The sequence below is a fragment of the Cyclopterus lumpus genome, chromosome 5 (assembly GCF_009769545.1).
Source record: "Cyclopterus lumpus isolate fCycLum1 chromosome 5, fCycLum1.pri, whole genome shotgun sequence".
Classification (NCBI taxonomy): Eukaryota; Metazoa; Chordata; class Actinopteri; order Perciformes; family Cyclopteridae; genus Cyclopterus; species Cyclopterus lumpus.
The window spans coordinates 4,789,208-4,816,030 of record NC_046970.1 but is presented as its reverse complement, the minus strand read 5'-3'; the positions used below and the strand labels follow the sequence as shown (position 1 = coordinate 4,816,030).

General features: G+C 47.2%; 1 protein-coding gene across 1 annotated transcript; it reads right to left on the bottom strand.

Annotated features, from left to right (window-relative positions):
• Positions 1–8,202: 8,202 nt before the first annotated feature.
• On the bottom strand, positions 8,203–24,862 carry pdzrn3b (PDZ domain containing RING finger 3b). The gene is made up of 8 exons (XM_034533796.1): positions 24,506–24,862; positions 14,597–14,850; positions 12,980–13,064; positions 11,177–11,275; positions 11,021–11,083; positions 10,682–10,783; positions 10,335–10,451; positions 8,203–10,018 (listed from the first exon to the last, which is right to left on the bottom strand). The coding sequence occupies exons 1-8, from the start codon at positions 24,572–24,574 to the stop codon at positions 8,546–8,548; spliced, it is 2,262 nt and encodes a 753-aa protein (XP_034389687.1). The 5' UTR covers positions 24,575–24,862; the 3' UTR covers positions 8,203–8,545.
• Positions 24,863–26,823: the final 1,961 nt, after the last annotated feature.

Below are 26,823 nucleotides of genomic sequence, written 5' to 3'. Positions count from 1 at the left end.
TTGACTTTACTCGACATGATGGCAGCATAGGTCTGCCCCCATCAGAAGCCCCCCCCCCCCTCCCCCACCACTCTGTCTAATGGCACTGAAGGGTCTTGTTCATAACAGCCCCATGCTTTTAGAGGCCATTTTCACAGATGTGAACTGCTCTTTGCACCGGGTTGTAAAATGTGTGAATGGGAGACTAATAAAGGTGCAATTACAGCAATTGAGAGTGTGCGTGTGTGTGTGTGTGTGTGTGTGTGTGTGTGTGTGTGTGTGTGTGTGTGTGTGTGTGTGTGTGTGTGTGTGTGTGTGTGTGTGTGTGTGTGTGTGTGTGTGGATACCGCTGTGGCAGGCTGGTATGAATGCATCCAGCAGCTGAGGAGGCGGGTTGTTTGGATGCTTTATGATGATGATAATGGCTCATTAGGCCACACCAGAGAGGCTGTCTGAGCCGCTATACCTGTCCAAGCAAACACCGACAGACAGGGATTCGTCAGGCTTGTGGTTTTAATGTCTGACAGTAAATAAATAAGAAAGTGACTGGGCGGCATACTGCTATACACGTCATGCAAATATTTATGTCAACTTCTCAAAAGCAGCTAAATGGAAATGCACTTTTTTTGGGGGTGGTTTTTTTCTGCATTGGTTTGACTTTCAGCTGGAAGAACATAAAGTTCAAAATGTAGCTTGTGAGAACATGCCATGAGTAACTGCTGCTGGGCCCCGGACCGTTGTCACATTTAGAGCTGCTTGAGCCCCTAAATCGATAGGCAGGAAGTAAGACTTACTCAAGGAGCCTGTCACACAGCCGAGGGTTCTAGGGACACCAGCATTTTATGTGCACGGCACTTGAATTACGCCTGATGCGTCATGGCACATACATTATAAATGAACGGGGAAAGGGGGATAGTAAATATTAAAAGGCTGACATCCAAATTGTAAGAATCAAGCATTGCTAAATATGTGAACTTCCGCCTTACCTCATGCTCTCAAGGGATATTAATAAGTGCTCATGGTCAATAAAAGCCCAAGTGAACTACACACATACACAATAACTACAAATACATTCCGTCCTCCTAATATACTGCAACAATAATGCCCTCTGTTTTTTAAATAAACGGTTCAGTTCGAGCGCACATTTTTTCTTTCAGCGACTGCAAAAATGATGTCTTTGAGAAGTCTCTCAATTATGGCCAGTATCACGCTGAGATTGTAATTCCTTACTCCAGTGGTTCTCAAAGTGGAGCCCTTGGCGGAGATGCTTTGAAAACGAGGTGCACTTAAATTTGACCATAGTTTAATTTAGAAAATTACATCGTTAGCGTGTAGAACTCTCAGAGGGGGCAGACTGAAAGTCAAAAGCCAATATAATCCTTAGATTAACAAAAAATGTTGGACATGGTTAGACTAACCATCTAGGGCTCTGAAAGGCTAAAAGTTGTATTTCTGTGGATTTTAAACCTAACCTTGGGCTCAGAAGTAAAAGTACCCAACAGTAAAACTACATTTTGTCAAAGGCCAATGTACTACATCCTAAGCCGTGTTCACACCAAATCATGCGGTGCGGCAAAAAATGACCAGTCCTCCCACTCAGTTGAGTTGGAGTAGTGCATTTGGGCTTTTACTGTCGGCATGGTGATGGCGGAGAAAACACAGTCCAGAAAAGTTCAAATCTACACTCCAAAATCACACACTTCTTCTTTTTACTTTTAGTACATAGTGCAACTGGGACATTCTACCTCCTCACCTTGAACTTTGAACCTTTGGTTGAATATGTACACTATGCAGAGGATTGTGGGTCAGAAGCACGCTGGCTGGCATACTGCAAAATGCGACCAGATGTTGGAAGCCATTTGGGTATTTTGGCCATACTGCATTTGCCGTACTATGTATTGGGACATCCAACATCTTTTTTTCTAGCATACTAAATAGTATGGCGAGTGTGAGTATTGGAACGCAAATAGAATACACTAATGACCAAGCACGTAACCGGCGACCCGGAGCAACACAACCCAGCCATGAAGAAAGCTACACCTACATAACTTTGTATAAATTTGCATATAACCCACGTAATCAAACTGAATATATTCCATGTAATTGTGAGCCAGGACAGGTGAGCTACTATAAAGAACCAAAGCCGTAGACAAAGTCTACACAGGGCGGCGGATGGCAAATGGTCTTGTGTTCCGACCACTCGAAGAGCTTTTAACACTACACGTCATCATTCACACATTCACACCCATTTCATTCATTATGTGTCTTTTCCACGGGATGTGACGGCCCTTTGTAGTCACGCCCACTTATCACCCCTGGAGATACAAGACACCGTTTTCCAAGAAAGACACCGGGAAGTTCAAGTTCCCATTACAAACAAGGACTAACGGTCCCGACTGAGGACCACATCAGCAGTCATGGGTGTAATATTTACTCAAAGATGCAACATCAACATCCCGTGGTTGTTTTTTTTAAATTAATTTTTTAGCAAGAACTCACTCAAAAAGTGAAAGAACAGCACAAAAAACAAACCTCTGTTGTGTAGTTTGCTGGCAGAGCCTCCAAGTCTTTTATTTATTTATCATAGCCCATTATCTGGTGTTCAATCCCTGTGACCAAAAACTCCAATATGCTTGTTTCTCGGCGGCTGTGGTTCCATCAGATTCATGCAGTCGGCCTGTTGTGACAGTTCTGCACCTAACACTCAATGACGAGCCTCTTTGAACGCGAGCGCCCCGAAAAAACCCTCCGCGAGCTAAATCATCTGCATCCAGTGGGAAATGTGGCGGCACAGTGGAATGACGGCACGCCTCTCCCTTTCTCTCCTTCCTTGTTCAGTCGCCGCCATCCTGCTGACTGAAGCCTATAATTTGGAATAATGGATAAATTAGCTGTCAACCCAATAAATCTGCGGAGCAGGGGGGGGGGACATAGAGGTTCATGCGATCTGACCCGGGGAACTGCTCCGTGAGAATAGTTGAGCGGAGAGCTGTGGGAGGACGGACCGCGGTGAGTTACGGCTCCACGGGGCCATAAAAAGCACAAGCAGCGGGGCCTTTGAAGCTAACAAGACAAAGCAAGGGTCAAATACGTAGTCGGAGACATTTACGTGTCTTTGGCATTCGAAGACTTGTCTTGCATTCCGCATGCACGTGGTGGAAAAAAACATGGAAGGAGATTAGACAAAAAAACAGCTTCAAATGAATCTTGAAAAAAAGCCAAATTCAACTTTTAGTGTGATGTGCAGAATGTCCAGCACCATTTTCTCATACAAAAAAACACATTAGAAAGAGAAATGACGTGTCTGGATTTATTTGTAATCACTGATGTTTTTTTTTTCCATTTTGAAAGTCCTTCTTGTCCGGTTCAGGTGTCATTCCTCGAGCTGACCTTCACACTCGCTGCCTTAACTGTCCAGAATTAGACCCCTCCTCTTTTTATAGTCCGAAAACAGTATAAAAGAAAGTCCACATAGGGCTGATCAACCAGTTTCAGTAGGTAATATCACTAAAAGACTGTGCATCCTTAACCCATATCCTGCATTCAGATTTTTTTTATTTTTTACTTTGGGCAACTGAGAATCAATATCATCAAAATGATCACATGATCAATATTTAGTCTCCGTTGTCCAGGCTCATATCTCCCTTTGTGTTCATCAATCATCGCAACGTCTCCCGTGTTGTTCCATCTTGTACTCGCGATAAAGAGGGCGGGCTCCTGGGCTTTATGATTCACTCTGTGATCCATCCCGTCCGTCACATGCGACTTCATTGACGTGTCGCTCTGGAGTCAAAAAGGAGAGATAACAATGCTGTCAAATACAATGAAGTTGTCACTTCTCGAAAACAATCCCCGGCTGATCAAAAACACTTGTATTTCATCGTCGCCATGTTTGACATTAATGCCCGACAGCATGACAGATGAGGTCGGCCGAGATTCAGATAAAAGGCAATTTACGGTTCTTCACAGAGTTGTGTATTAATACACAGCAATTGCATTGCCCCAGTCCATAACTCACTGAGAAAATGTCCCGTTTTATTCCTTTACGTCTTCTTTCTAAAGTCTAATTGTGTCATTTTTGCGCATTGTACATTAAATATCTATGTTTTTTTTGTATTTGTATTCACAGGTCAAGAATGATTGCTCTAAACACACAAATATCCACAAATTAAAATGTTGGAAAACAAACAAACTTCTGGCCTCAAGTTCGACTAACATTTTGCGATATTTCCATTTTCCATGCAGAGCTGCAGTTTTACTTCAGCGATATTCCTCTGGCTCAACGTTTTATTGTGAATATTAGACTTTTTGAAACAAAACTCTTCAAATATTTAAGAGGCCGGAGACCAAAGAGCTACATGCCTGCACATGTAAGTACAATCTTTCCGGCTGACGTTCAGACGGCGTGAATATGCGGTTCAGCACTTCTTTCTGTTTATCCAGCAGCAGCCTGCTCCTTTTAATCCAAGATGTGCTAACACAGACTCAACGCTTTCTTTTTTTTATAATTTTGTATTGATTTTTACTTGCTGGAGCGATGCTTCACCTCAGAAATTTCCTATAATTTAGGTCATGCAAAAAAAGAAAAGAAAAATAAGTTGCTTTTTACAGAGACGCGGCACAAAAGTTCCCTTAAATTGAGTCTGTCCGTCAACGTGAACGTTGCAATACGCCTTGTAAATATGTCGAGGGATAATACCCGGGCTCGTCGAGCAGCCCTTCAGTGCCTTCAGTCCCCACGGCGAAGCAGCACCAGAACCAGCAGAGGGGCCGCCTCCTTATCAGTTAATGGATGAGTACACTGGAGTGCCTCTTTTGAACCCATGAGTCCAGATCCCCAGCCCGAAACCAGGTGGTGGGGAAGGGGGAATAAAGGTATCAAGATCAATCAAGATAATAAAAATACATGAGGGTAGTGAAGCCACTGGGGGAGGAGGGGGTTGATAGCCATAGCTTTATGTTTGCCTTGCATGCCATATTGTTATCTCCCATTAATAAAAGAGTGTGTTCAGAGACTTGTACCCAGCCATAAATCACAAGGCGTCGATGTGGTCAGGCTTAAGGAGGAGTAATCAATTACATTCTAGCAGGCAAAGGGGAGGAGACTGAGCGTGAACCCCGGGCTGCTCTCATTATCATTACCCCCCCCCCCCCCCCCCCGCCCACACACACACACACACACACACACACACTCTTAGTGATGCCGAGTCAAAAATGGAGGGAAGAGACACATGCATGAACCAGGTCTCACAATTATTACAAACTGTAAAAAGCTCCTTGGATTTTTTTAAAGCAGAATTACTCTCCTTTATAATAATAATAATAATAATATGTTGTTTTACATAATTAAATTCAGTAATAAGAGTTGCACGAGGGAGTGAGGGTGTGGTTGGAAGACGTAATGTGACCATGACAGTGACATGACAGATTTCTTTATTATGTCTACAGTTAGCCTGATGACAATAAATCAATCCCAATCATAATTTAAAGGGGCCACTCCACTCATATCACATGTCAAAGTCACTTTACCAGTTATGGGCAGGTATACCAATATCTTTATCTGGCAGTAGGAAAGTCTCACATAGTAACACATTGTTTATCCTTCTAATTTAAACCAGCGTTACATATTTGGGGCCTGGAGCCTTCATGGGAAGTGTACTGTGGGATTAACAGTTTTTGGAGACTGAGGAATTGGTTATTAGGGATATGTCAACCTCCGCTGCTTCAATCTTCTTGCAATTTGTCCAATTTGTTCCCCTTTGAATGGCACACTCAGAATTTTCGAGACTAATGTGGTCAAACAATTGAAGGCAGTATTCATTGATTTTTTGGGGGGGGGGGGGGCCTTTGGAGGCAGCAGAACAAGCTGTAACCATAACATCGATATAGCACCATCGCCTTATGAAGTTACTTATAGGGCAAACAACTACCTATCCAGGAGACACTGAGCAACATAGGCATTCATTTGGTGTTTCTGCCCGTCTCATATTGATTATTCTTTTTAGCTCCATTTTTTTAACACATCTGTCTTTTAGCATTAAAACACCTCACTAGCTTCACATTTGGTGCCAGGTGGCATATAGAGGCTTTATCAGCGCTAACAGTTGCATGGATGCTGTTACAAGCGAGCTTGGTGAGAACAGTGAGAACCGAAACAGTGAAGATGAGGTCTGCAAATCTAAAATAACGAGCTGAACGTCACTAAAATGCTCCATAGAGCTGAGAAAAACTGAGACAGGTGGGTAATAGTACACAATCAATGAACCCATTGTTGATATGAAAATATTGAGTACTGCAGCTTTAAGCTCAATCAAACCTCAATTAAGGCATTACATTATGATCAGAGTGTGTCAAAACTGTCAAAAAGATTTGTAAAAGATACAGGTTGAAGTACAGAATTTGAGCATTAATAAACACACTAAATGCATATTAATGTTGCCCACAAAAGGTGCGTTTGATGGAGGCGAGATGACATAAGGAGCCCTTTGTCCTCAGTCATGAGGCACTGAGCTGCTAATTGCAGGATCATATAGGACTGAGGGGACCAGGTCCCTGTAACATATGGAGGGAGTCTTGAGTCTGATACATAAACTACAACTTGGTCCCAACACAAAACAACATGGACACATTTTTGTAAAAGCATAAAAGTGGATGGAGGGCAGCCACCACGGCAAAACCCATGCGAGGGAAGGACAAGAGAAAACTAAAGTTATTAGCCTTCAACCGTTTAGATGTGGACAGCGGGGATCTGTGATTGGCATGAAACACAGACAGCCAATAGACCTCCCTTTGCCTCAGGACTCCTGGGATCATTACGACAAGTCGGCTAATGTAAATCGAGCAGAGCGCCGGATTGTGCGAATCCATTTATTTATTTAAAAATGCGTTAAACGAGAGAGCAATGAGGGCTTTTATTACCCGGCGATAAACAGTCATGTTGAACAAGTACCGGAAGGAACGTTGGATCGGAAAGGGTCTACATTGGTTCTCAAACCCGAGGGGGGTATCCTTGTGGGTGTCACATGGACCGCCCCCTGACGGATTATTGGACCCTGCACACAATACAGCTCAATAAAACTGGATCGAGTTGTGTTTTTACGAGGGTCACTGTTGGGAAAAATAACCATTTCAGCAGGACTGTGACCTTACAAATCACAGGATGTTGAACTGTCATGGTCTGAAGGTCTGGGAGGGGGGGGGGGATCAGTATTCTTCTTCAATCACTGATAAGAAGTTGATCACGGGTACTTCTAAGAGAGGAGAACTCATCTGTTTATCTGGAGCCCCTTCCCAAAGACAATGGAGGCCTGTTTCTGGAGAAGATAGGAAACTGCTTTGGGCCGGTTCGGACCACATCCCCCCCCCATGTTACTGTCTGCCACACTGTATAAATGACAGAGGCTCAGAGATGGATCTTTGAGCAGCAATTTGGAAATATGACTTCAACTCTGCTCCTTCTTGCAAGAATAAATGACCTGAATGATGATTTTACACTTGGTGTCGAGTAGAATTTCATTCATAAATACTGGGAATCTGGGAATATATTCTTAATGCCCTTGTGTGGTCGCATTCCTGGCGATCCAACAGCTCGCACAAATGACAAATTCAAAACACCATTTGAAAGCTCATCATATATAAAACAATAATTTATTATTTCTCTCATTTTACAAGACATCAAATTGTGAGGCTAACTAAAGGATTTGTTAAGCTGTTATTCTGTCCGATACGTGAAACCCTAAGAAAGCAAAAAGTGACTACGACGTGTGCCTCAACAAACACAGACGTGTCAATTCCAATGTGAGGAAACATCTTTGTCTAAAAGGCAGGTAGGTACATGCACAATATCATCACGTTATGACGTCCTCTACATTATGTAACAGATGGTACATCGCGGGTGGTATTAACTTTGGGAAATCAGCCCCATTCGAGAGAAATTAAAAAAAAAAAAAAAAGTGGATTTGTTACAAAAATTGTGTTTTTTTTTTTTTTAATTTACAAAAAGTCCTTTTGAAAAGGAGTACGTGTTCTACCTTGCAGGAAAATAGCATTGTTTCCATAAAAAGCATTACGTATGCATAACAGTAAAATACTGATAAGAGATATATAGTACGAACAAAATAATATAAAATAGTGTAAATGCTGGCTTTTTATGTATGGCACGCGCGGTCTTCTCACACCTTTTTTAAAAAAAAAAATAAAATAAAAAAAAAAAAAAGTGTCACATATTGTGTTTCTGATTCCAAAACAATATTCAAAAAGAGCAAGCACAAAAAGGTAGAAAATGTTATTGAAAAAAATGTGATAAACAAGAAAAAATAAGCTTTTCTCAAAATCATCCTCAAAGCCGTGTCCCATTCGCGTCGTTATAAAAAGACCTTCTCTTCACCGCGGCGGTGGAAAAATGTTCGTCCAAGAAAAGCTCTCCTCATTTCCTATTTACAAAATGTTGCCACATTGAACGAGGCAGGAATCTCTACCCCCAACTGGTAGCGTCCTATATACAGTCCGTTACACCCCAGTCCGGCCTCCTCTGGCTTGGCCCGCCCACCTGAACCCAGAACAGGACTCACACTGTGGTCACAGACAGGAGGGAGTTGTAAACCCTTGTGCCGTCTGGTGACTTGGCACCGTGGGTCAACAGTTCCTGGATGGTCATCCAGTTGTCAAATATTTTCTTACTTCTCTTTTTCATCATCTTTTTGTGGCTGAGTTCGATGATGTTGGGCTCCTTCCTGTCCTCCGGGCCCGACTGCTCCTTCAGACAGTCCGCCCGGCTCTGCTTCATGAACTCGCGGCGCTGCCTCTGCTCTTTGGAGCGGACGGCGTGCTGCTTCCTCTCCTCCTTGCTCCAGTAGCGGCCCATCTTCAGCTCGCTGATGGCGTCGTCGTCCGTGGTCATGCCGCTGCGCTCGGCGTGGATGCGCAGGGCGCGCTCCCTCAGCAGCTTGTCCCGCACCGGCCGCTTGGTGATGTAGCGCGTGCCGTCGCTGCGGATCTTCACCTTCCACTCCATCTTGGGCTCCAGGTCGCCGCGGCCGATGGGGTCCCGGCACATGCTGACCAGGCTCATCTGGCTCTGGGCGTACTCCACGGCGGACTTCTGCTGGATCAGCTGCATGTAGCTCTGGTAGTGCTGGGCGTGGGCGGGGATGTGGGCATGCTTGTACGGCGAATGTGGCTTCCGCTCATTGCTCTCTGCCTGCGGCGCTCCCTCTGGATCCTTGGTGGAGCCTCGGCTCCGGCTGGGGCCGCAGGCTTCTTGGACGGGGGGCAGCAGAGGTTTGAGGACCCTGCCGTTAGAGCCCGACGCTCCGGCCGGACCCTGATTCTCCGCTCCCCGATGGAGCGAGTTGTCTGGAGACAGCTCCAACGTGAGAGGGGTGCTGCGGCAGCTCTCGCCAGTGTTGTACGCGCTGGAGCTGTCTTTGTCCGATTTCTCCGGCAGCTCCGTGATGTCGGAGAGCTCATGGCGGCCCGCGTCGCTGCTGGTGTTGTAGTTGCGGAAGCCGCTGTCGTGGAGCATCCAGGACTCGCGGCACTGCTCCCTCAGCTGCTGCATCTTGTGCGCGCGCACGATATTCAAGCACTCCAGCTCGATGGTGCGCAGCTCCTCGTTGAGCATCTCCAGCTCCTTGTCCACGCCCTCTTGGTCCTGACCTCCCGCCCCGACGCCCTGGTAGTAGAGACCCTGGGCCCCGCTGTTCCGCATCTGGCACTTCAGCTCCAGGAGCTCCCTGAAGCGCTCGCACTCGTCGGCCGGGATGCCCAGGAAGTCGGCGTCGGCGTAGTCCGCGGAGGTGAACGACTCGCCGCCGAAGGGCAGGTCGCCGCTGCCCAGGGTGTCCTGGCTGTAGGTGAGCTTTCGGCAGCTGCCCAGCGTGTTGGAGGCCGTGGTCTGGTCGTCGCCGAGGTTCTCCTGCTCGGAGCTCTCGTCGTTCCGCGTGCTCTCGTCGGTGCGACCGACGCCGCTGTCCTTCTCGTGGTGGTTGGACAGCAGCGTGGCCGTGTCCGTGGTGCCCCCGTCCTCCTCGTGCTTCTTCTGGTTAAAAAAAACAAAACAGACGACAATTTGGATCAGGGGGTGACAATAAGGTGAAATCGATCTACTACCACTGCCAAGAGAAATGCTACTTTAGTGACCCCCAACTCAGAGAACCATTCAGCTTCAAACTGTTCCGTACGACTGCCTCCAGAAAACGCGTTGCCAAAAGAAATGTTGACACCAACAGCTGCTCCGCTCTGCAGAATTGGACTCGGCCAAAATAATCTATAGACGAACATATGTGTGAGTGCAGACTGATGGTGCTCGTTTGCCTCTACACGCTGTGTGTGTGTGTGTGTGTGCGTGTGTCTACCTGCTGCAGCATGCTGGCGGTGAACTGCATGGCCTGATGGTGCTGCTGCTCCAGCATGTCCATGTGGAGGTCATCCAGGAAGTCGTTCCTGTCATCATCCATCCAGCCCTCGTCCAGCTGAGACGCAGTAGGGGGTGGGGGGTGGGGGGTGGGGGGGAGAGTCTCGTTAGATGCAAGCATTTAACTGCAAAGCTCAACAGAAAAATATGAAACTCTGAAACTCAAATGGAATTTAATGGGAAACTATATTTGGTTCCAAAAGTGACCGTATGACGTTTTAACATTGTTGTTGTTGTTGTTGTTGTTACCCTTTACTGCGTCTACACCCCTGATGCCATTCTCAGTACCTGGATCTCTGGTCTGGCCACCAGCAGAGAGACGTTCTGGTTCCCCTCACTGGTCAGCAGCGCGACAGCATCCTCCCGGTTCTGGATCTCAATGCCATTGATCTTTGTGAAGAAGGAAGAAAATGTTCATTACCTGATCTTTTCAAAATAAAAGCATCCCCATGACATTTTTTTAATACATTTATGCTCCTGTTAATGCCAGACACCACTTCTTAAAGATCTTAACATAGGTAACATATTGTTTTTTCCATATTTGTGATGCATTTACAAGCAAGCAAAATGCATAAACTGTATATTGAGGAAACAAGTACAACATGCTGAGACTTTCAGGGATCTCACCTGAATGATTTTGTCCCCTTCTCTGATTCTGCCGTCCCTCGCAGCAATGCTGTTTGGATCGATCTAAAAGGAAAGAGAATAAATAATTACTGACTATAACTCTGTCCACTCTGTGCTTCCATGTCCACCACTTCCGATTCAAAGAAGACCACATACCTCACTAATGTAGATCCCAGCCTCGTCCTCGTCATCAGTCCTGTAACAGATCGTCAGGCCGAGCTTGTCCCGGATATGGGCTCGGTATAAATCCACTTCCTGGTAAGACACACGCACAAAATAATATCACGTCCATCTGAAACGATTAGCTTTTTAAATGATTAGAAATACCTTTTCGGGTCGAGTAGAAAGCGGGGTGTATATTATCTCGTGACTAAATATACCGACTACGAAAAAGGGTTTCGTGGAGCGACAGTGATCCATCAATCACTGTAATGAATCTTTCAGCCGGACGCTGGGACGCCGTTGGCGTTTCGCAGACAGGATGAGAGACGACGCGGCGGACCGCAGGCGGGCAAGAGAGCCGTTTCTCACTCGTCAGCGCCTGTAATCTCACGGATACAGATAAAGATACGAGCGCGGCGCTGTTCTCCGAGGGCGGAGGGCGGACTCCGAGAGGGTTTTTAAACCCCCGCGAAAAGAAAAAAAGGAGTCTCGGCCGAATGCTGAAGATCATCTCGCAGGAATAGTTTTGACATTTTTGGTAAATAAGTTTAGTTAGATGAGAACTCGTTTTTTTTTTTACGGCGCAGCTCTACATGGTAGAAAACACTTTTCTAAAAAAAGGTGTAAACTGTGCATCTGCCGAGGGCGGCCATGTTTAGAATGGCTCCCATCATAACCACCGTTCCTCTACAGTGTGCTCAGACGTCCTGCCACAGTGTCTCCATAACATGTTTTATTACCACCATAATGTATATTTATAGCACTCAGTAACTCTTATATGACCTCGCTGTACTTTTGGGCATTTTTTAAATTTTTTTATCGATGGTGTCAATTTAATACGGTGCTGTAATATTCCTATCGGGAGTTATATCAGATCATGCAGTGCCGTGAGTTTATAGTTAGCTTATAGTTTATCGTTTTATTTTCCATGTTGTGTTTATTGATTGAGGAGTCTCTAATGCTGTGATATTTATTTAATAAATCATTTATCTTTGACAAGATGCCAGACAAGGACGCAAATAAACCTAATTACTAAATTACTGAGGCTCACATAGCTAAATATTTTAATACCACTAACTCACTGTACAGACATCCGGATATTTATAATCTATTACTACATCTATTCCTGTGCGAATTGGAAACATTACGATGTCCACAAAGTGATAAAGCATGAAATAAAAACTGATCTGGGGCAAGCGGAGCATGACTGGATGGATCAGCTGTTCTTTTCCAGGAGGGTCTGCGAGGCCGCCGGGGTTACCCTGTGTTTAAGTCTGCCTTAAAGCCACCCGGAGCGTCACCTTCCTGGTCTCCTAGCTCCTCCGTGATTATTATTAATACCAAAGCAGTGGGTGGCTGGGGTTCTTAATGGGAGGGGGTGTCAGGAGTCGGCGGAGGTCACGGCAGGAGCACAGCGGAGGCCTGATCATGGCCTCATTCAGGCGTTGTTAGAGTGCATCACCAGATTCATCCCCGCAGAACTATTATCTGTGCCATCTAATTATCCTCCAGCCCGGGAAGACATATTAGGCCTTGTCACTAATAAGTAATGATGTCACCGCTGTCCATCTGTTGGAGCGAACCGGCAACTCGATCCCCGTCTGGCCTACATCTCAGTGTCTGTACAGAGGGAGAGTGCCCCATCAATAACCGGGATATATCAGGACTCGTGGCCGCCAGCCAGGCCATTGGACTGGAGACACGGAGGCGACCTCGGGTCTGCTTACGGAGCAAATGATGCGCGGCTGTCTGAGCGGTGATTGAGACGGAGGAGGGGGGGGTAGAGTTGGTCTTTACCTCATATTCCAGCTCCTCGCGCTCTATGTCCTGCTGCATGACCTCCAGGAAGTCGTTGGGGTCAAAGTATGCATGTGGAGGATGCCTGAGAAAGAAAAAGGGAATGTAAGATCCACTGGAAAAGAGTTTGACAGAGACGCATTAAAAAAAAAAATTACAAATTACAAAAGGAACACCACATTTTTACCAATTCAATTTTGAAACCCAGATTTGAAAAAAAAAAAAAATGTAATGAGAAGGAGACTAAGAAAGACGAACTCAAAGTAGAAATCACTCTTGAATCTGATATATTGAAGCTTCACCCGCAGGCTAATCACAAATTAACATGCCTGGTTATTAATTTGACTCAGAAATCAATTAAAGGAATCACAATCATTCATTAAAGCCATGGGGTTTGAAATGCAGCCAAACTCGCTGAGCTCCGGGGGCTAACACACACACACACACACACACACACACACACACACACACACACGCAATTTGTGAATATGCAAATACGCATGAACTGAACCATCATTTTTAATGCGGCCGCGTGCCCCGGGGGAGCCGTCATCTCCCGTAAGTGACAGGGACATTTCCCTTTTCAAACTTCAGACGCGTCCCGGGTGTTCACAGCTGTGCGGTCTGGAGCAGGAGATAAGGTGTCGCTCTCTTAATTAACTGTTGAAGTGAAAGGTCTGCCCGAGTCTCCGAGAGGGAGGTGACCTTTCTCTGAAACCAAAGCATTTCTCCGTACCGCCAAAGTGAAAGCAAAGTGGGCTTTCTGGAAGCCCGTGTAATAATCTTTTCCGTTAGCGCGACGATACTGCGAGCAAACGACGGTTTTAAAAGTCAGCTTCAGATTGTTGAGAATTCTGTTTCCTTGGGTAGGTATATGAAACATTATTTATTTTCTACCGAGCAGGCTGCATCCTGGCACTGGGGGGGGGAGGCTGGAGTTTGTGGAGTTCATCCCTGTATCTGTAGGAAACGGGCTAAGAATTCTAGTCTGGGAGGCGTTTGTTATTCTGGTTCACGTTTGTGGTCCGAGTCGTAGGTGACCGATCACATTGGCGGGCTACGGTCGCGTGTCGGAGAGCAACAGAAGCCGAACGCATTGGCCTCAACGCCATATCCGATCACATGGCCTGCGGTCGGATGACGATGTCGCTTTTTATTAGTAAAAAGAAAAGAAAAAAAAGAGCTAGCCGAGTAGACATCGTCTCTCAACTCCAAATCCATCCTCGCGTTGCCAAGTTGCTAATCGGCCCCGTAAACAACGACCGGTGCTCGGAGGAGAAAAGAGTCTCGGCATTCATATTTGTTATTCAGACACCAGAACTCGTGAAATAGTGTCCGTTACTTTCGCATCGATTGCCAAATGGGTTCGGAGACTCCAGCAACCCGGGCGGGTCAGATTCAGGCCACTAAAAAAAATAATACCCGGTTGGCTTTAATGTGCAATGTATGCATGTACATGGATTTCTACGTGGGAATATACAGCATGTAGGGGCAGGAATGTGTATATGAGAGCAAGCGGCCATTGGATGCATTATGCGGACAACAAATAAATACGCTAGGGCTTCAATTTAATTTCCCATCCGCTTTCTCTCCACTTCTTTATGAGTGGGCACTTACTCCTCTGGGAGCAGATACTCCTCCAGCTCCGTCATGGGGGGTGAAGAGGGGGAGAGCTTCGTCAGGGCCATGATGTGCTGGAGGGTGATGTCGGTCTGCGTGCTGGTGTCCGAGACCTGGGCGTCACCAGCCGGGCCGACCACTTTGGGATGCGGGGCCCGGCGCAGAACCTGGACCACGATGGGCTCCTTGGCGGTGCGGAAGGCCTCCACCGCCTGGTCGTGGGTGGCCTTGGAGAGGTCCTTGCCATTGACCTGGAAGAAGATGAAGAAAAGGACGAATCAGCAATTTTTTTCGTTTAGATTCTGCATGTTTTTTTTTCATGGAGAAGAAACAGAAAGGAAGGACGCACAATATGTCATTCCATTTGCTATTGCGGTCCCTGAGACTGAAGATGATGTCGCCATTACCCGAGACGATTTAGGCCTCACATGAAACGCCCACACACAAACTCAACAGCGCTATTCTGGAGGAGAAATGACTCACCGCTGCCTCGGCTTGTTTTACAGGGTCACAGTCGGGCCGTGCAGAATAAGACCGTAATTAAGACGAGTCCCGCTTTAATTAATCAAGGTCATTAGCCGAGGAGCCCTCATTTAGCCGGGGTAATTTCTCAGAAGGAGATAAATGTGACCTGCTGTCGGAGACAGCGGAGAGGGTGCCACGAGATTAACTCGGGGCGACAAATGGCCGCGAGGCTTCGCAGAGGAGAGGCCGGTTCGTACGGCTGAGCCACTTAAGGCCTCCGTCTGCTGGTGGAAAACGACCACGGACCCTTTAGAGCGCTCAATGGAGGGTGTCGCCCGGATCCAATGAGACTTCGCGCTACGTAAGGAAGACTCAAGTCTGCATACAGAGCTGTCCAAACATGTCAAGTAAGTTCTTCAAAGCATTGACTGTGGGAGAAGTACATAAAAAAGCATTAACCCGGTGAACTTAAGATGCACATTGCACATCCTGGCCCCCACTGGCCCTCCGATTATATCAGGGATCACCCAGAGCCGCTGTTCCACCGTCAATCACCACACATCATGCAGACTTTGTGGGTTTGTGATTCCTGGATGTGTCGAAAGCTTCGATAGGATCTCAGGCCTGGGGGGCTCACCTCATCTCCCCAACGCTCCCTTCATCTTGCCTCCATCCCGCCCATGCTCAAAGCGCCCTTGGGATCGCGTTACTTTCCTGGCATTTGGAGGTTGCAGGTCATACAGATCCTCGGCGCTCCTTTCCACTCCTCCCGACATCTAGCATACACGCGAGTCCGCGTTGGAGGATTAATTGTCTGATAAACGCGAGGGCCCGGTTGGCTCGGCTGCCTTCCGGCCACGAGTGTCTCATTCGCATTCGCGGCACACTTTGCCGACTTAACTGCGGCGCCGCGCTTAAAAATCAGCAGCAATATTAAATCTCCTCCGGGGAACGAACGCTTGCTTTGTATATACAAACACAACCTGCCTTTGACCCAGACAATGTAAAAGCTGAGGACATATTTCTATTAAAAGGAGTACATAAGGAAACCACAGGCAGTGGGCTTGTGTGTGTGTGTGTGTGTGTGTGTGTGTGTGTGTGTGTGTGTGTGTGTGTGTGTGTGTGTGTGTGTGTGCAGGAAAAGGAAAGAAACTTAATGCAGAAGTCAGAGGAGGCGATGTGCCCACTAATAAGCAGAGCTGATTAATGCTAATCCCGGGTCTGCAGGATAATTGGATCACCTCAGCGGACTTAAACTTCTACCTCTCCCGCATCAAAACTTAATAGCTCATCTATTCTCGGTTTGCTCTGAATAAATCGAGCAGAGCTTGTTATCATATCACAGAATGCAAATCTAAGAAAATCAGAAACAAAAAGCACAAAGCAACCTTGAAATTTAACAACCAAACCGAGTAACACCAGCACATAAAAGAAGCCGTCTGAATTCCTGAGTGCTGTTGCTGCTGGTATCCGTAATACGCCTTCCTTAAATCACACGGGACCTCACATCCGCAGCCATCTTTGTTTCCCCCAGCGAGCCGCGATGTTGTACATCAGCTGAGGAATACAAGCGCCTTTGTGTTGCCCCCCCCCCTCCCACAATCAACTACTTGGAGGCAGTGAACCAGAGACAAAGCCTTTAGCCCCCCCCCCCCTCGCGTCTTGTTGAGCCCAGAGTATTCTGCCTCAGTGCTCTCAATGTTGGGGAGAAGGGGGGGGGGGGGGGGGGGGGGGGGGGTCCACGACCCATTCACTACACTCACCTCTGACACGGAGCGGCCCTTTGCGGCACACTGAGGGGGGGTGGGGGGGGGGAGCGAGGACCTCCAGCTGATGCGGCGATGAGCCAAAGAAACCAGACTCCTGGGTGCCTCCCCAACGGGGACCCTGAAGGTCAGATTTACCTTCGCGAGTACCGATCACTCGAGCTGTTGTTTGCGTTGACAAAGAAATTAAAAAAACTCCGGCTGACTCCGGTGCATCCTCCGAGAAGGGGGGGCTTAACCCGCTTTAATGACAACAGGGCAGCCAGGCCGACTTAAAGGAATACTGATTAGGTCTAAATCACACGGCTGCTGTGTCGCTGTTTGGTGAGGAATTTACACAGCTGTGGCTTTGTTACTCAGGCCTTTTTTATTTCTGTCATTCAAATATCACAACTGACTTTGAATATCCATATGCACGGGATTTTGGTTTAGGCCCATTTTGGAGCAAATCAAAAAATCAAAAAGTAGGATTTTGTTTTTTTCACGAGTTTTCATGAGCCAGTTTACAGCCCGCTGGGGAATAATTAGGAGCAGCAGGGGTATCTTCCATGGAACGCACATCAAGCTGGGATGAGATGCTGAATATCAATATGTGTGTGTGTGTGTGTGTGATCAGCGATTGCTAACCTGCTGCCAAAGATGCTTATCTGCCAGGCTACGAGCGCCGTCTCTTTCATTATTGTCTTTGTAATACGGTCGATAGGCTTTTTTTCCATTTATTCTTTATTTAAATCAGGCAGTTTCATTGAAATCGAGCTCCTTATTCACGAGGACCCGGATATAACAACAAAAAAAAGTACTAAATACAGGACTCAATCAGAGTTAAAAATTCATTTGAATTGACCGCTTGCCGAGTCCTGCCTCCTGTTAGTTACTGTTGCTATGCTTTCTGCTTTCAGTTTTTTCAAGGTTAAATAAAGCTGACTTTTTAATACTTCCACCTGACTCTTTCTCAGATAGCATCTTAACATCTACAGGCCAACATTAGCATAATCACCAGATTATTATCTAAACGTGGCCAAGACCAGAGAGATGGTGGTGGACTTCAGGAGGACGACGACGCTGAGAGTTCTGGGAGAGGATGTGGACATGGTGGAGGACTACAGGTTCCTGGGTGTCTCCATCGACAGCAGACTGGACTGAAAGGCTCAACGCTGTGTACAAGAAGGGGGAGGAGTCGACTCCTTTTCTTGTTTCTCGTATCTTTTTCGATCCTTCTACGTGTGCAGCAAGATGTTGGAGATGTTCTACCAGTCTGTTGGACCAGTTCTCTGAGATGTTGGAGATGTTCTACCAGTCTGTTGGACCAGTTCTCTGAGATGTTGGAGATGTTCTACCAGTCTGTTGGACCAGTTCTCTGAGATGTTGGAGATGTTCTACCAGTCTGTTGGACCAGTTCTCTGAGATGTTGGAGATGTTCTACCAGTCTGTTGGACCAGTTCTCTGAGATGTTGGAGATGTTCTACCAGTCTGTTGTGGCCAGTACTCTGGACTTCTCCGTAGTCTGCTGGGGGAGCAGCATTGGAGCCAGAGACACCAACAGACTCACTAAACTGGTGAGGAAGGCCGGCTCCATCATTGGCTGCAAACAGGACTATAAGGAACAGGTGGTGGAGAGGAGGACACTGAAGAAATGATTGTCCATATTGGAGAACCCGGACCACCCTCTCCACCACCTACTGCAGGGACAGAGGAGCACGTTCTCCAACAGACTTCACAAGGACAGAAACAGGAGAACATTTCTGATACAGGAGAACATTCATGCCCACTGCTATAAGACTGTACAATCACCTCTGGCCAGATCCTCCTCAAATTTAATAAACATCAATAACCCTCGCACCGCTTTCACTTTATATACTTTATACTCACTTTCTTTATTATTTGATTATTTAATTATCTTAAATGTAATATGTCCTGCTCTGCTATTTTATTGTATATATTGTAACCTTGTTTGCTGCTGCGACGAACAAATTCCCCCCTGGGGATGAATAAAGTATCTATCTATCTATCTATCTATCTATCTATCTATCTATCCATCTATCATCTATCCATCGTTGATCAGTTTAGAAGCTATGGAAATAGATCAATGAGAATAAGAACAGTTTTAACGGACACAAACTGTCCTCTCTACATTCTGATGCATCCTCGGACCAGTTTCCACATAGTGGGGATGTGCTAATGTCAACTGGGCTCTTTCCCCCCCCAATGTAACCTGTAAACTATCAAGATAATGCCTCTTTGGCCTCGGAGGAGAAGACGAGGTTAGCAGTGAGCTCGTGGGCCGGGCATGCCGACATGCCATGGCACCGACACCGGTAAACAACTCAAACTTGCAGCGAGGCCGAGTGGCTGGACAGGCCTGCTGTCCCTAGTTACGGTCGCTAAGCTGTATGATTGGGTTCATAAAATGGGCATTTATACGGGGACATGAATAGTAAAACAAATATTTGCATACATGAACGCAAAAATGTGTCAGTGAAATTGCTGATCGTCCTTAAAGAGCCAGTGTTTCTGGTCCTCGGGGGGGGGGGGGGGGGGGGGGGGAACGCAGCGAGGTGAGCACAGTGGAAACTGTGGGTGGGACCCTTTTTTTCGAGGCCGAGGGGGAACCCTGGGAACTTCGCTCTGTACGGGCGAGCACGTCTTTTTATTAACGGCGCCTCGAGAGCCTCCTCTTTCCGCTCGGATACACTTCTTAGACAGGTTCTTCAAAGTCTGTATTTCGGAACGGACAGAAGCGCTGACGTGATGGAGAGAGAACACTCGAAGGCTTTATTATTCGGCAGGAGAGGGGGGGGGGGGGCTATATAATGTTTGAGTGGCGGTCTGAATGTGGGTCGTTCTGCCTGAAAAACACAGTTAATCCCCCTTTTATTTCACTTGTAACCATTGAAAGAAAAGAAGATTCAAGGACCAGTCAGTGATTTCTGAGCGCACTTTCAAGTGAGTCTTGAAATCGGCAACATGTTTTAAAAAAAAAAAACATATATAGAAAATCTCTCAGCGCTGTGAGGCTTGAAAACACAGCGGCCTTTATTTGCCACAGTGTGCGAGCTTACTGAGGATTACGGGACAAGCAGCCAAAGAAAATACGTAATGTGGACTGAAAGAGACACCACTGTTCATTGCTAATCTGATTAAAGCGCGGGGGCATTGTGTGATCCGCCGCTGATCAATTAAGAACCCAAATCACTTCCAGTGTGCCCCTCTCTCTCTCGTCTAATTGGAACCTAATCAAACTTTAGAAGTGAGTCTGCTGAACTTCACTCGACACGGAATACATTTTCTTTCACTTTTAAGCCCTTTCACGATCACCTCTTCTACCCATTTTGTCAAATCTGGACAAAAATGTATGATTTCTCTCTCTCAAGAGGGATTTCTTCCGCAAAACAGGCCCGACCCTCGGCCTGTGTTGCGCTTCATTAGCGTCGTTATCACACACACACACACACACACACACACACACACACACACACACACACACACACACACACACACACACACACACACACACACACACACACACACACACACACACACACACACACACACACACACACACACACACACACACACACACACACACACACACACACACACACACACACACACACACACAGCGCCAACAAGGTGCGTGTTGATGCTCTAACATTATAATCGGCTGCTCTTGCAAAACAACAGCTCCTTGATGCAAATGAAATTTGCACAAAATGTAACACTCTGTAACAATCAGTTATGACTGACCCCCCATGCGTGCAGTGACCCGGATGCCACATGTATATTAAAAGGGGACATCTATAAGCGGCGGGCATTGCTAAATCGGTTTGGTTTCCATATGCTCCCTCAAAGCTCGGTTTCGATCCCCTTTTGTCATCTGCTTTGGACTGACTGGTAAGTACACACGGGCTCCCGCGAGTGGTCCCCTGTGGCCGCCGGCCACCTGCTCCAGAGTTTAACAGATGTGGCGGCCAACCGTCGGGGGCAGTTATTAAAAAAAAAACACACAATGTCAGGCTCCGGTGGCCGTCTGTGTCAAGCCTCATTATCGGGGGGGGACGGGGGACAAGCTACATCTTTGCAAGTTTTCCTTTTGATGACAGGGTTTCTCTGACAGCGGGGCAGGGGAGGGCCAGAGGATTCAAGGCATGGCGGGGCTGTCTTGTACAAATATTTCCATCTAATTTCCCCGTCGGTCTAGCCAGAGACCAGTCGTACTGAGACCATCTGGCGGGACATCTTCGACCAGGAATGGAGCTAATTAGGCCGCGGCACTCGGTTCCACGGGGCTCATTTGTAAACTCCGGCAGATCAATCAGGTGTTTTTTTTTTTCCCGGGGAGAGGAGCGGACGGCTGAGAGACGGAGAAAGAAAGCAACCGACTTACGAAAGACAAACAATAGTTCCCGATCAGTTCAGCATGCACCCGCGCCCCGGTAGCCGGCTCTCATTAAGCTCCGGGTCTCGTAAGAGCCGCCGCACGGCGCCACAGTCATTACGGAGCGCTCGTGGAGAGATTAAGAGCCCCGGGACTGTCAAACAGAGTTTCCAAGGCCTCCGCCTGAAAGTCCCTGACAAAAGTGGCAGAGCTTACGTCTCCACATGGCGCTTACCTTTAGCTTTGAAGAAAGGACCGAAGGGGTCCGCCGCTGTCAGGGGGGTCAAGTTTGAAAGGGAGCGCTGAGCCCCGTCGCAGATCAGGTCTTTAATGATCATAACAAAAAAAAAAAAGGGGAGGACGCTTATCTAGAACGCCACGTTGGCTGCCTTTAATAGACTCGAACAACGTTTGATCTCCAGCGTGGCTCTATTGACTCTTGATAGGAGCAACTCTTTTCAAGGAAATAATGTACACCGAAGCTCTTAATTCGTTCTATCCAAACAGACTGCTAAAGTTATATATATATAATAAAAAATATATAAAAAAATCAAGCAAGCATTTCTAATCCTGCCAGGATGGATAAGGATGCCTTCAGGTGCCGTCTGTTGACTTTCATAAAAACTGTGCAAAAGCATATTTTTCCACGGGAGTCGGAGCTGAGGTGTTTAATGAACTGGAAAGATTTCAATTGTTGCCGGATTATTATGTCCTCAGAGAGATGAGGAGGAGGAGGAGGAGGGGTGGGGGGGGAGAGGTGGGCACCGTGCCAGGCTCACCGAACAAGAGGATCCACCCGTATTCTTTCAGGAGGGAGAAACAAGACCTCCCAGAATCGACGGTTAGTCTAGGAGCCACACAGGATTACGAAATCGAGTCGACTTTGAACGTTTCACCTGTCGAAGTGTTTTGCTCTCATATATCTGAGACCAATCGCTTCATTGCAACAATAAAAAAATAGAAGACATGCTGTCAAAGGTAACCTGCGCGGTGGAGGCTCGTCGGTCCTCATTAACCAGAGCCGGTAGTTGTGCACCGTGCGGTAGGACACGTGCGTAATGATTACACACAGTGTGTCAGAGTGACTGGCTGAGTCTGCTCTGTAATGTAGAGTGTTCATTGTGGCGTAATTGTCCAAAACCCCTGAAAAAAAAAAAAACTCACCGTTTCTCATAGTTCTGGGGCTACGGAGTCACTATCAAGCTCCTAGTTGCATTATTACGGTTATTCGGTCACCGTTGAGGTCAAAAGGCAAATAGTTCCCACATGCGAGATGCGGCCTCGGAACCTTACGAGGTGAAAATTTAGGTTTTCTTTAGTCAAATCTCACAGCATCACGGTTACAGGCAACCTGAACATGATCGGCAGATCAATGGATGACGAAAACCGTCGCGGCCCAAAAGAAGAACACAATAAAAGGGTTACATAAAAATACAAAACATGAAAAGAAACTAAGTCTCTAACTCCTTCCACGACTCTTCTGACGGCATCGTCATCACGAACCGCGAGTCAGACCCAGCACGCCGACTTTCCGGCAGGAGAGGGAGGGGAGGGGGGGGGGGGGGGGTCCCAGAGAACTGACAGGCGGGATGACTCTGTGGCCGAGGAGGAACAAAAGAAGTGACAGCCCTCTTCCATTAACCGTGTTCTTGCCGTTATTAGTGGTCTGTTTGTGGGGGTGGGGGGTGTGTGTCCCCCTCAATCAGCGCCCATGATCCATATATTATGCCACTGCACAACACCTCTTAGTCTTTTGTTGTTGTTGTTGTGTCATGAACAGACATGATCAAAGCCAAACTATTTGCAGGCACACAATGTCACCCCCCCCCCCCCCCCCCCCCCCCCCTCCCCCCGTTATCTTCCCCCGTGACGGGAGAGGAGAATAATGAGCGAGATCCGCAGCGGAGAGCTCCATCATTACCTTCATTTAAACCGGCGACTGGCCGCCCCGGCAGCCCTTGTGCGGCAAATGGAGATGTAATTCGGTGTGATTGGAGGATAACACTTGGCCGGGCTCCATTATGGATGAAAAGAACGAGGAGGAAGAAGAAGAAAAAAAAAAACATCAAAAGATGTGCAACACAGTCTGTCAGACTCGTCTGCCGTTAGATGTTTTCAGTCATTAGACCGGACTGTCACTTGAATTCAAACACTCTCTCAGATGAGATAAACCGGCGGTGTGAGAGAGGCGACATGCTGTACGGTTGTGTGGTTTGGGGGGGGGCACCGCACCAGCCGGTCGTGGCACACGCACACTTTACATTGAATTCATGTCATGAGTCTCATTGTGACTTTCTTTTTTTTCTTTCTTTCCGCGCTCCAATCTACATTTTTTTAAGAGCAGAATTGGAAAAGGAAAATCAAAAAGAAACAGAGTGTTTGATCAATTTCAACACGAGTCCATCAACAAAAAATTCAAAAACATATTTTTTTTGGGGGGGGGGGTTTACTTATCTTCTCCAAATAAATGTATTTGGAATTATCCGGATTAAAATCGTCAATTTATCCGATATTATTACAAAAGAAAAAGTCAACACGGTGACGTCTTGAGGCCCAACGACATTACATTTCCAACGGTACAAAACAAAGACGAGTAGTTCAATGGAAGCTGGAACCAGAACCACGTTTGCCTTCTTTTGCTTTTAATCAACCGAGCAAATCATTGTTTTCCAGCAGTCATCAGGTCTGCTCCGCGGCACGGTTTCAGAGACCACCTTCGCCTCGCTCTCCTGAAAACATCCGCCCTCTGTGGTAACGGTGCGTCTACAACAACGACTCGGTTTCTTTCTTTGGCGGAAAAAAGAAGGAAAAAAAAGTGCAACACAAGCACGCCGCTGTTAAAATATAAACTTTCCTTTTTTTGTGTGCGTCACACACAGGGGTTAAAGCAGGAAAGCTCAGAGTCAGCAGTCAGTCGACAATTAGGAGGTGGGCAGCCAATCGGCGCACACACTAGTAGACACATTGAGAGAGCTGTCACATCTTCATCACCCCCCTCTTCCTCATCTTCCTCCTCCTTCTCCTCCTTTAAACTCAGCGCGCCACCACCTCTCACTGACCCCAGCGGCCAGAGTTCAGGCTGCTCAGCTGCAGGAGCTCCCTGACGGCAACAACTCCACTCTCCCCACTCCCACTCAGCCGGTGAACGCCCCCCCCCCCCCATAAAGTCACAATAATTTTTTTTTAAAAATAGCCTAAAAACTGACTGTGGCTTTTGCCAAAAAACAGAAATAAAGAAAAAGTACAATAAGACAAAGAGTTTCTGAGTTTTCTCCCCCGCAGAGGCTTGGGTCACAGTACCTGGCAGACTTCATAGAGTAGTTTATAATGCTCCTCGGGCTTCTGCAGGGTACAGAGGCTGCATCCCATGGTGGAGGAGATCACACCATCCAGGCTCTCCCTCCGGCCACTCAAGACGGTGGAAGCGGATCTCTCCTCCTTCTTCTTCTCTTCTCTTCTCTTTCTCCCACCCTCAACTGACTGCCTCCGTCCGCTCGCAGACACACGACAACTCTGAGGGGGCCCGGTGGGATTGACTTCCCACCCCTGGCTTGTGGCTGTACCTCTGCGCTCTGCCTCGCTTCTCTCTCTCTCTCTCTCTCTCTCTCTCTCACACACACACACCAACACACACACTCTTCTTGCCCCCCGCCTCACCCTTCCTCGCCTCACACGCTCCCTCCCTCCCTACCTCTCCGACCGACGTCCCTCCAGCTCTCTGCCTGAGCTTCACTGGGGCCCAAGCGCCAGAGCTCGGCCTAGCACACCCCCTCCTTATGTTTATTCAGTGGACGCTCATTGAATATTCATGAGAGGGCGGGGGCAACTCGTGAAACAAGACATCGTGCGAGACGGAGTCCTCCTTATTAGCAGCGGTTCGAGACTTTTAGTGTGTAATGTGACGAGAAGATACGCGTTTGCCGAGACCCGCTTAAATTAGCCCGGTGTACTAATCCAGAGAGAGAGAGAGAGAGAGAGAGAGAGAGAGAGAGAGACACTGAGCATTCTTTCCTGTCTGTCCAGTGATACAGTGGCAACAGCCCCCTTCTGGACCGAAGGAACTCCCCCCCCCCCCCCCCGCCAAGGACTGGAAACCTTTTAAAAGAAGTGCATTTTTCGACCGCAGGGACCAGGGTCGAAATCAAGTTCCTGGGACATTTTACCCCCCCCCCACAAAACAGGCTGTTCAGGGGGTGGCACTTCCTAAAAGAACTTTCAGGGGTTGGTTTTGAAGTGACGATTGTCCCCCGATTGGTCAAACAAACAGCGCCACTGCTTCAACTCGTGTACCGCTTCATTCATAAAACCAACCACATATAGGACCATTTTTGGACAAAGGGAGAGCATTTCAAAAAGAGAGAGAGGAGGCGGTGCTTACAGTGATGCTCTGAAGGACTCAGACAACAATGAGCCGAGGGAACCTTTTAGTTCCTTAAAAACTAGTACCGGGACTAAAATCTCTAGGAACGTCTCGGCAGGTTAGGATTCATAGAGGATGGATGGTCATGTGGGAAGAACCCCCCCCCCCTGGTGATTTCTTCCTGCCAGATGTGTCCACTGATCCCCATCTGCCAGCACTTCCTGCATCTCTCCAAGACAGTCACGTTGTTAATGAGGTTCAAAGGTCTCCAGTCAAATGTCAAGCAAATTGTATGTAAATCTTTTCAAATGACACCGACGACAAACACTTCACATCGCGTGGAATCAAGAGACGCTAAATGAAAGCGGTTCTCATATTGAACACCAGCGTGACGGTATGTCCTGCATTTATGGCCACAGGTTGTGAGGGCATAATTTGTGGTTTTGTACTTTCTCAGAATTCACCATTTCTATTCACTTCCTCAATTTCGAACGTTGACATTAAAATACTTTTTGGGGCATTTTTGGCTAATGAGAGTTCCCATTTAATCTCCATATTTGTATTCAGTCTGACAGCTATTACCCAAAGGCTGTCTTCAAATAAATCCTCATCCCCCTCCACAACCATGAACACACAGAGTACTGGAAATATATATTAAAAGACAAAATGAGAAAGATCTTAAAATGAGATCCTTTTCGGCAGAAGAAGCGATGGTGACGAGAAGTCGCCTCGGGGCAAAACACCGAGGGGATCCGTGTGAACGTAACAATCGCTCAGAATTACTGCGGGCCGTGTGCTCGCCCGGCTCACACTTTCACCCAGCGGCAGCACGGCAAACTAATTCTACGCCCGCATTAGCCGCGCCAGTTGTGCCCGGGGCTGGAATCGGCGGAGAGTTTTAGCCGCGGCTAATCTCGCTCTCACACTGAGATTATCACATTATCACAAAATCAGGGGAAAAAAAACAACAACAAAAAAACACAACACAAAAATGCAGACGGCGCTCCGATGTGAACGGCCGCCCTGAAAAAGGGGGTTAACGGCAGCTGTTGCAGAAGGAAAAGAAGAAGAAGAAGAAAAAAAAAAAAAAAATGATGTGCGTATTAATGAATAATCGGCTGCGGTAAAACACGGCGCCGAGAAGTCAACTGAGGACCTCGAGTGCAACACTGGCCCTCATTGTGTTCGGAGATTTAATTGAGCAGGTGCTGATTAAATGTCTTGCCCTCGCCGGTGACGGAACCGTTCTCCTCCGTCC

Bases quoted from the DNA above. Each gene is read 5' to 3' on its own strand.
- pdzrn3b (XM_034533796.1), bottom strand. From the start codon at position 24,574: ATGGGATGCAGCCTCTGTACCCTGCAGAAGCCCGAGGAGCATTATAAA. The intron at 14,851-24,505 runs GTACTGTGACCC...ATCTTCTTCCAG, and splicing joins TACTCTATGAAGTCTGCCAG to GTCAATGGCAAGGACCTCTC. The intron at 11,084-11,176 runs GTATGTGGTCTT...CTTTCCTTTTAG, and splicing joins CTGGGATCTACATTAGTGAG to ATCGATCCAAACAGCATTGC.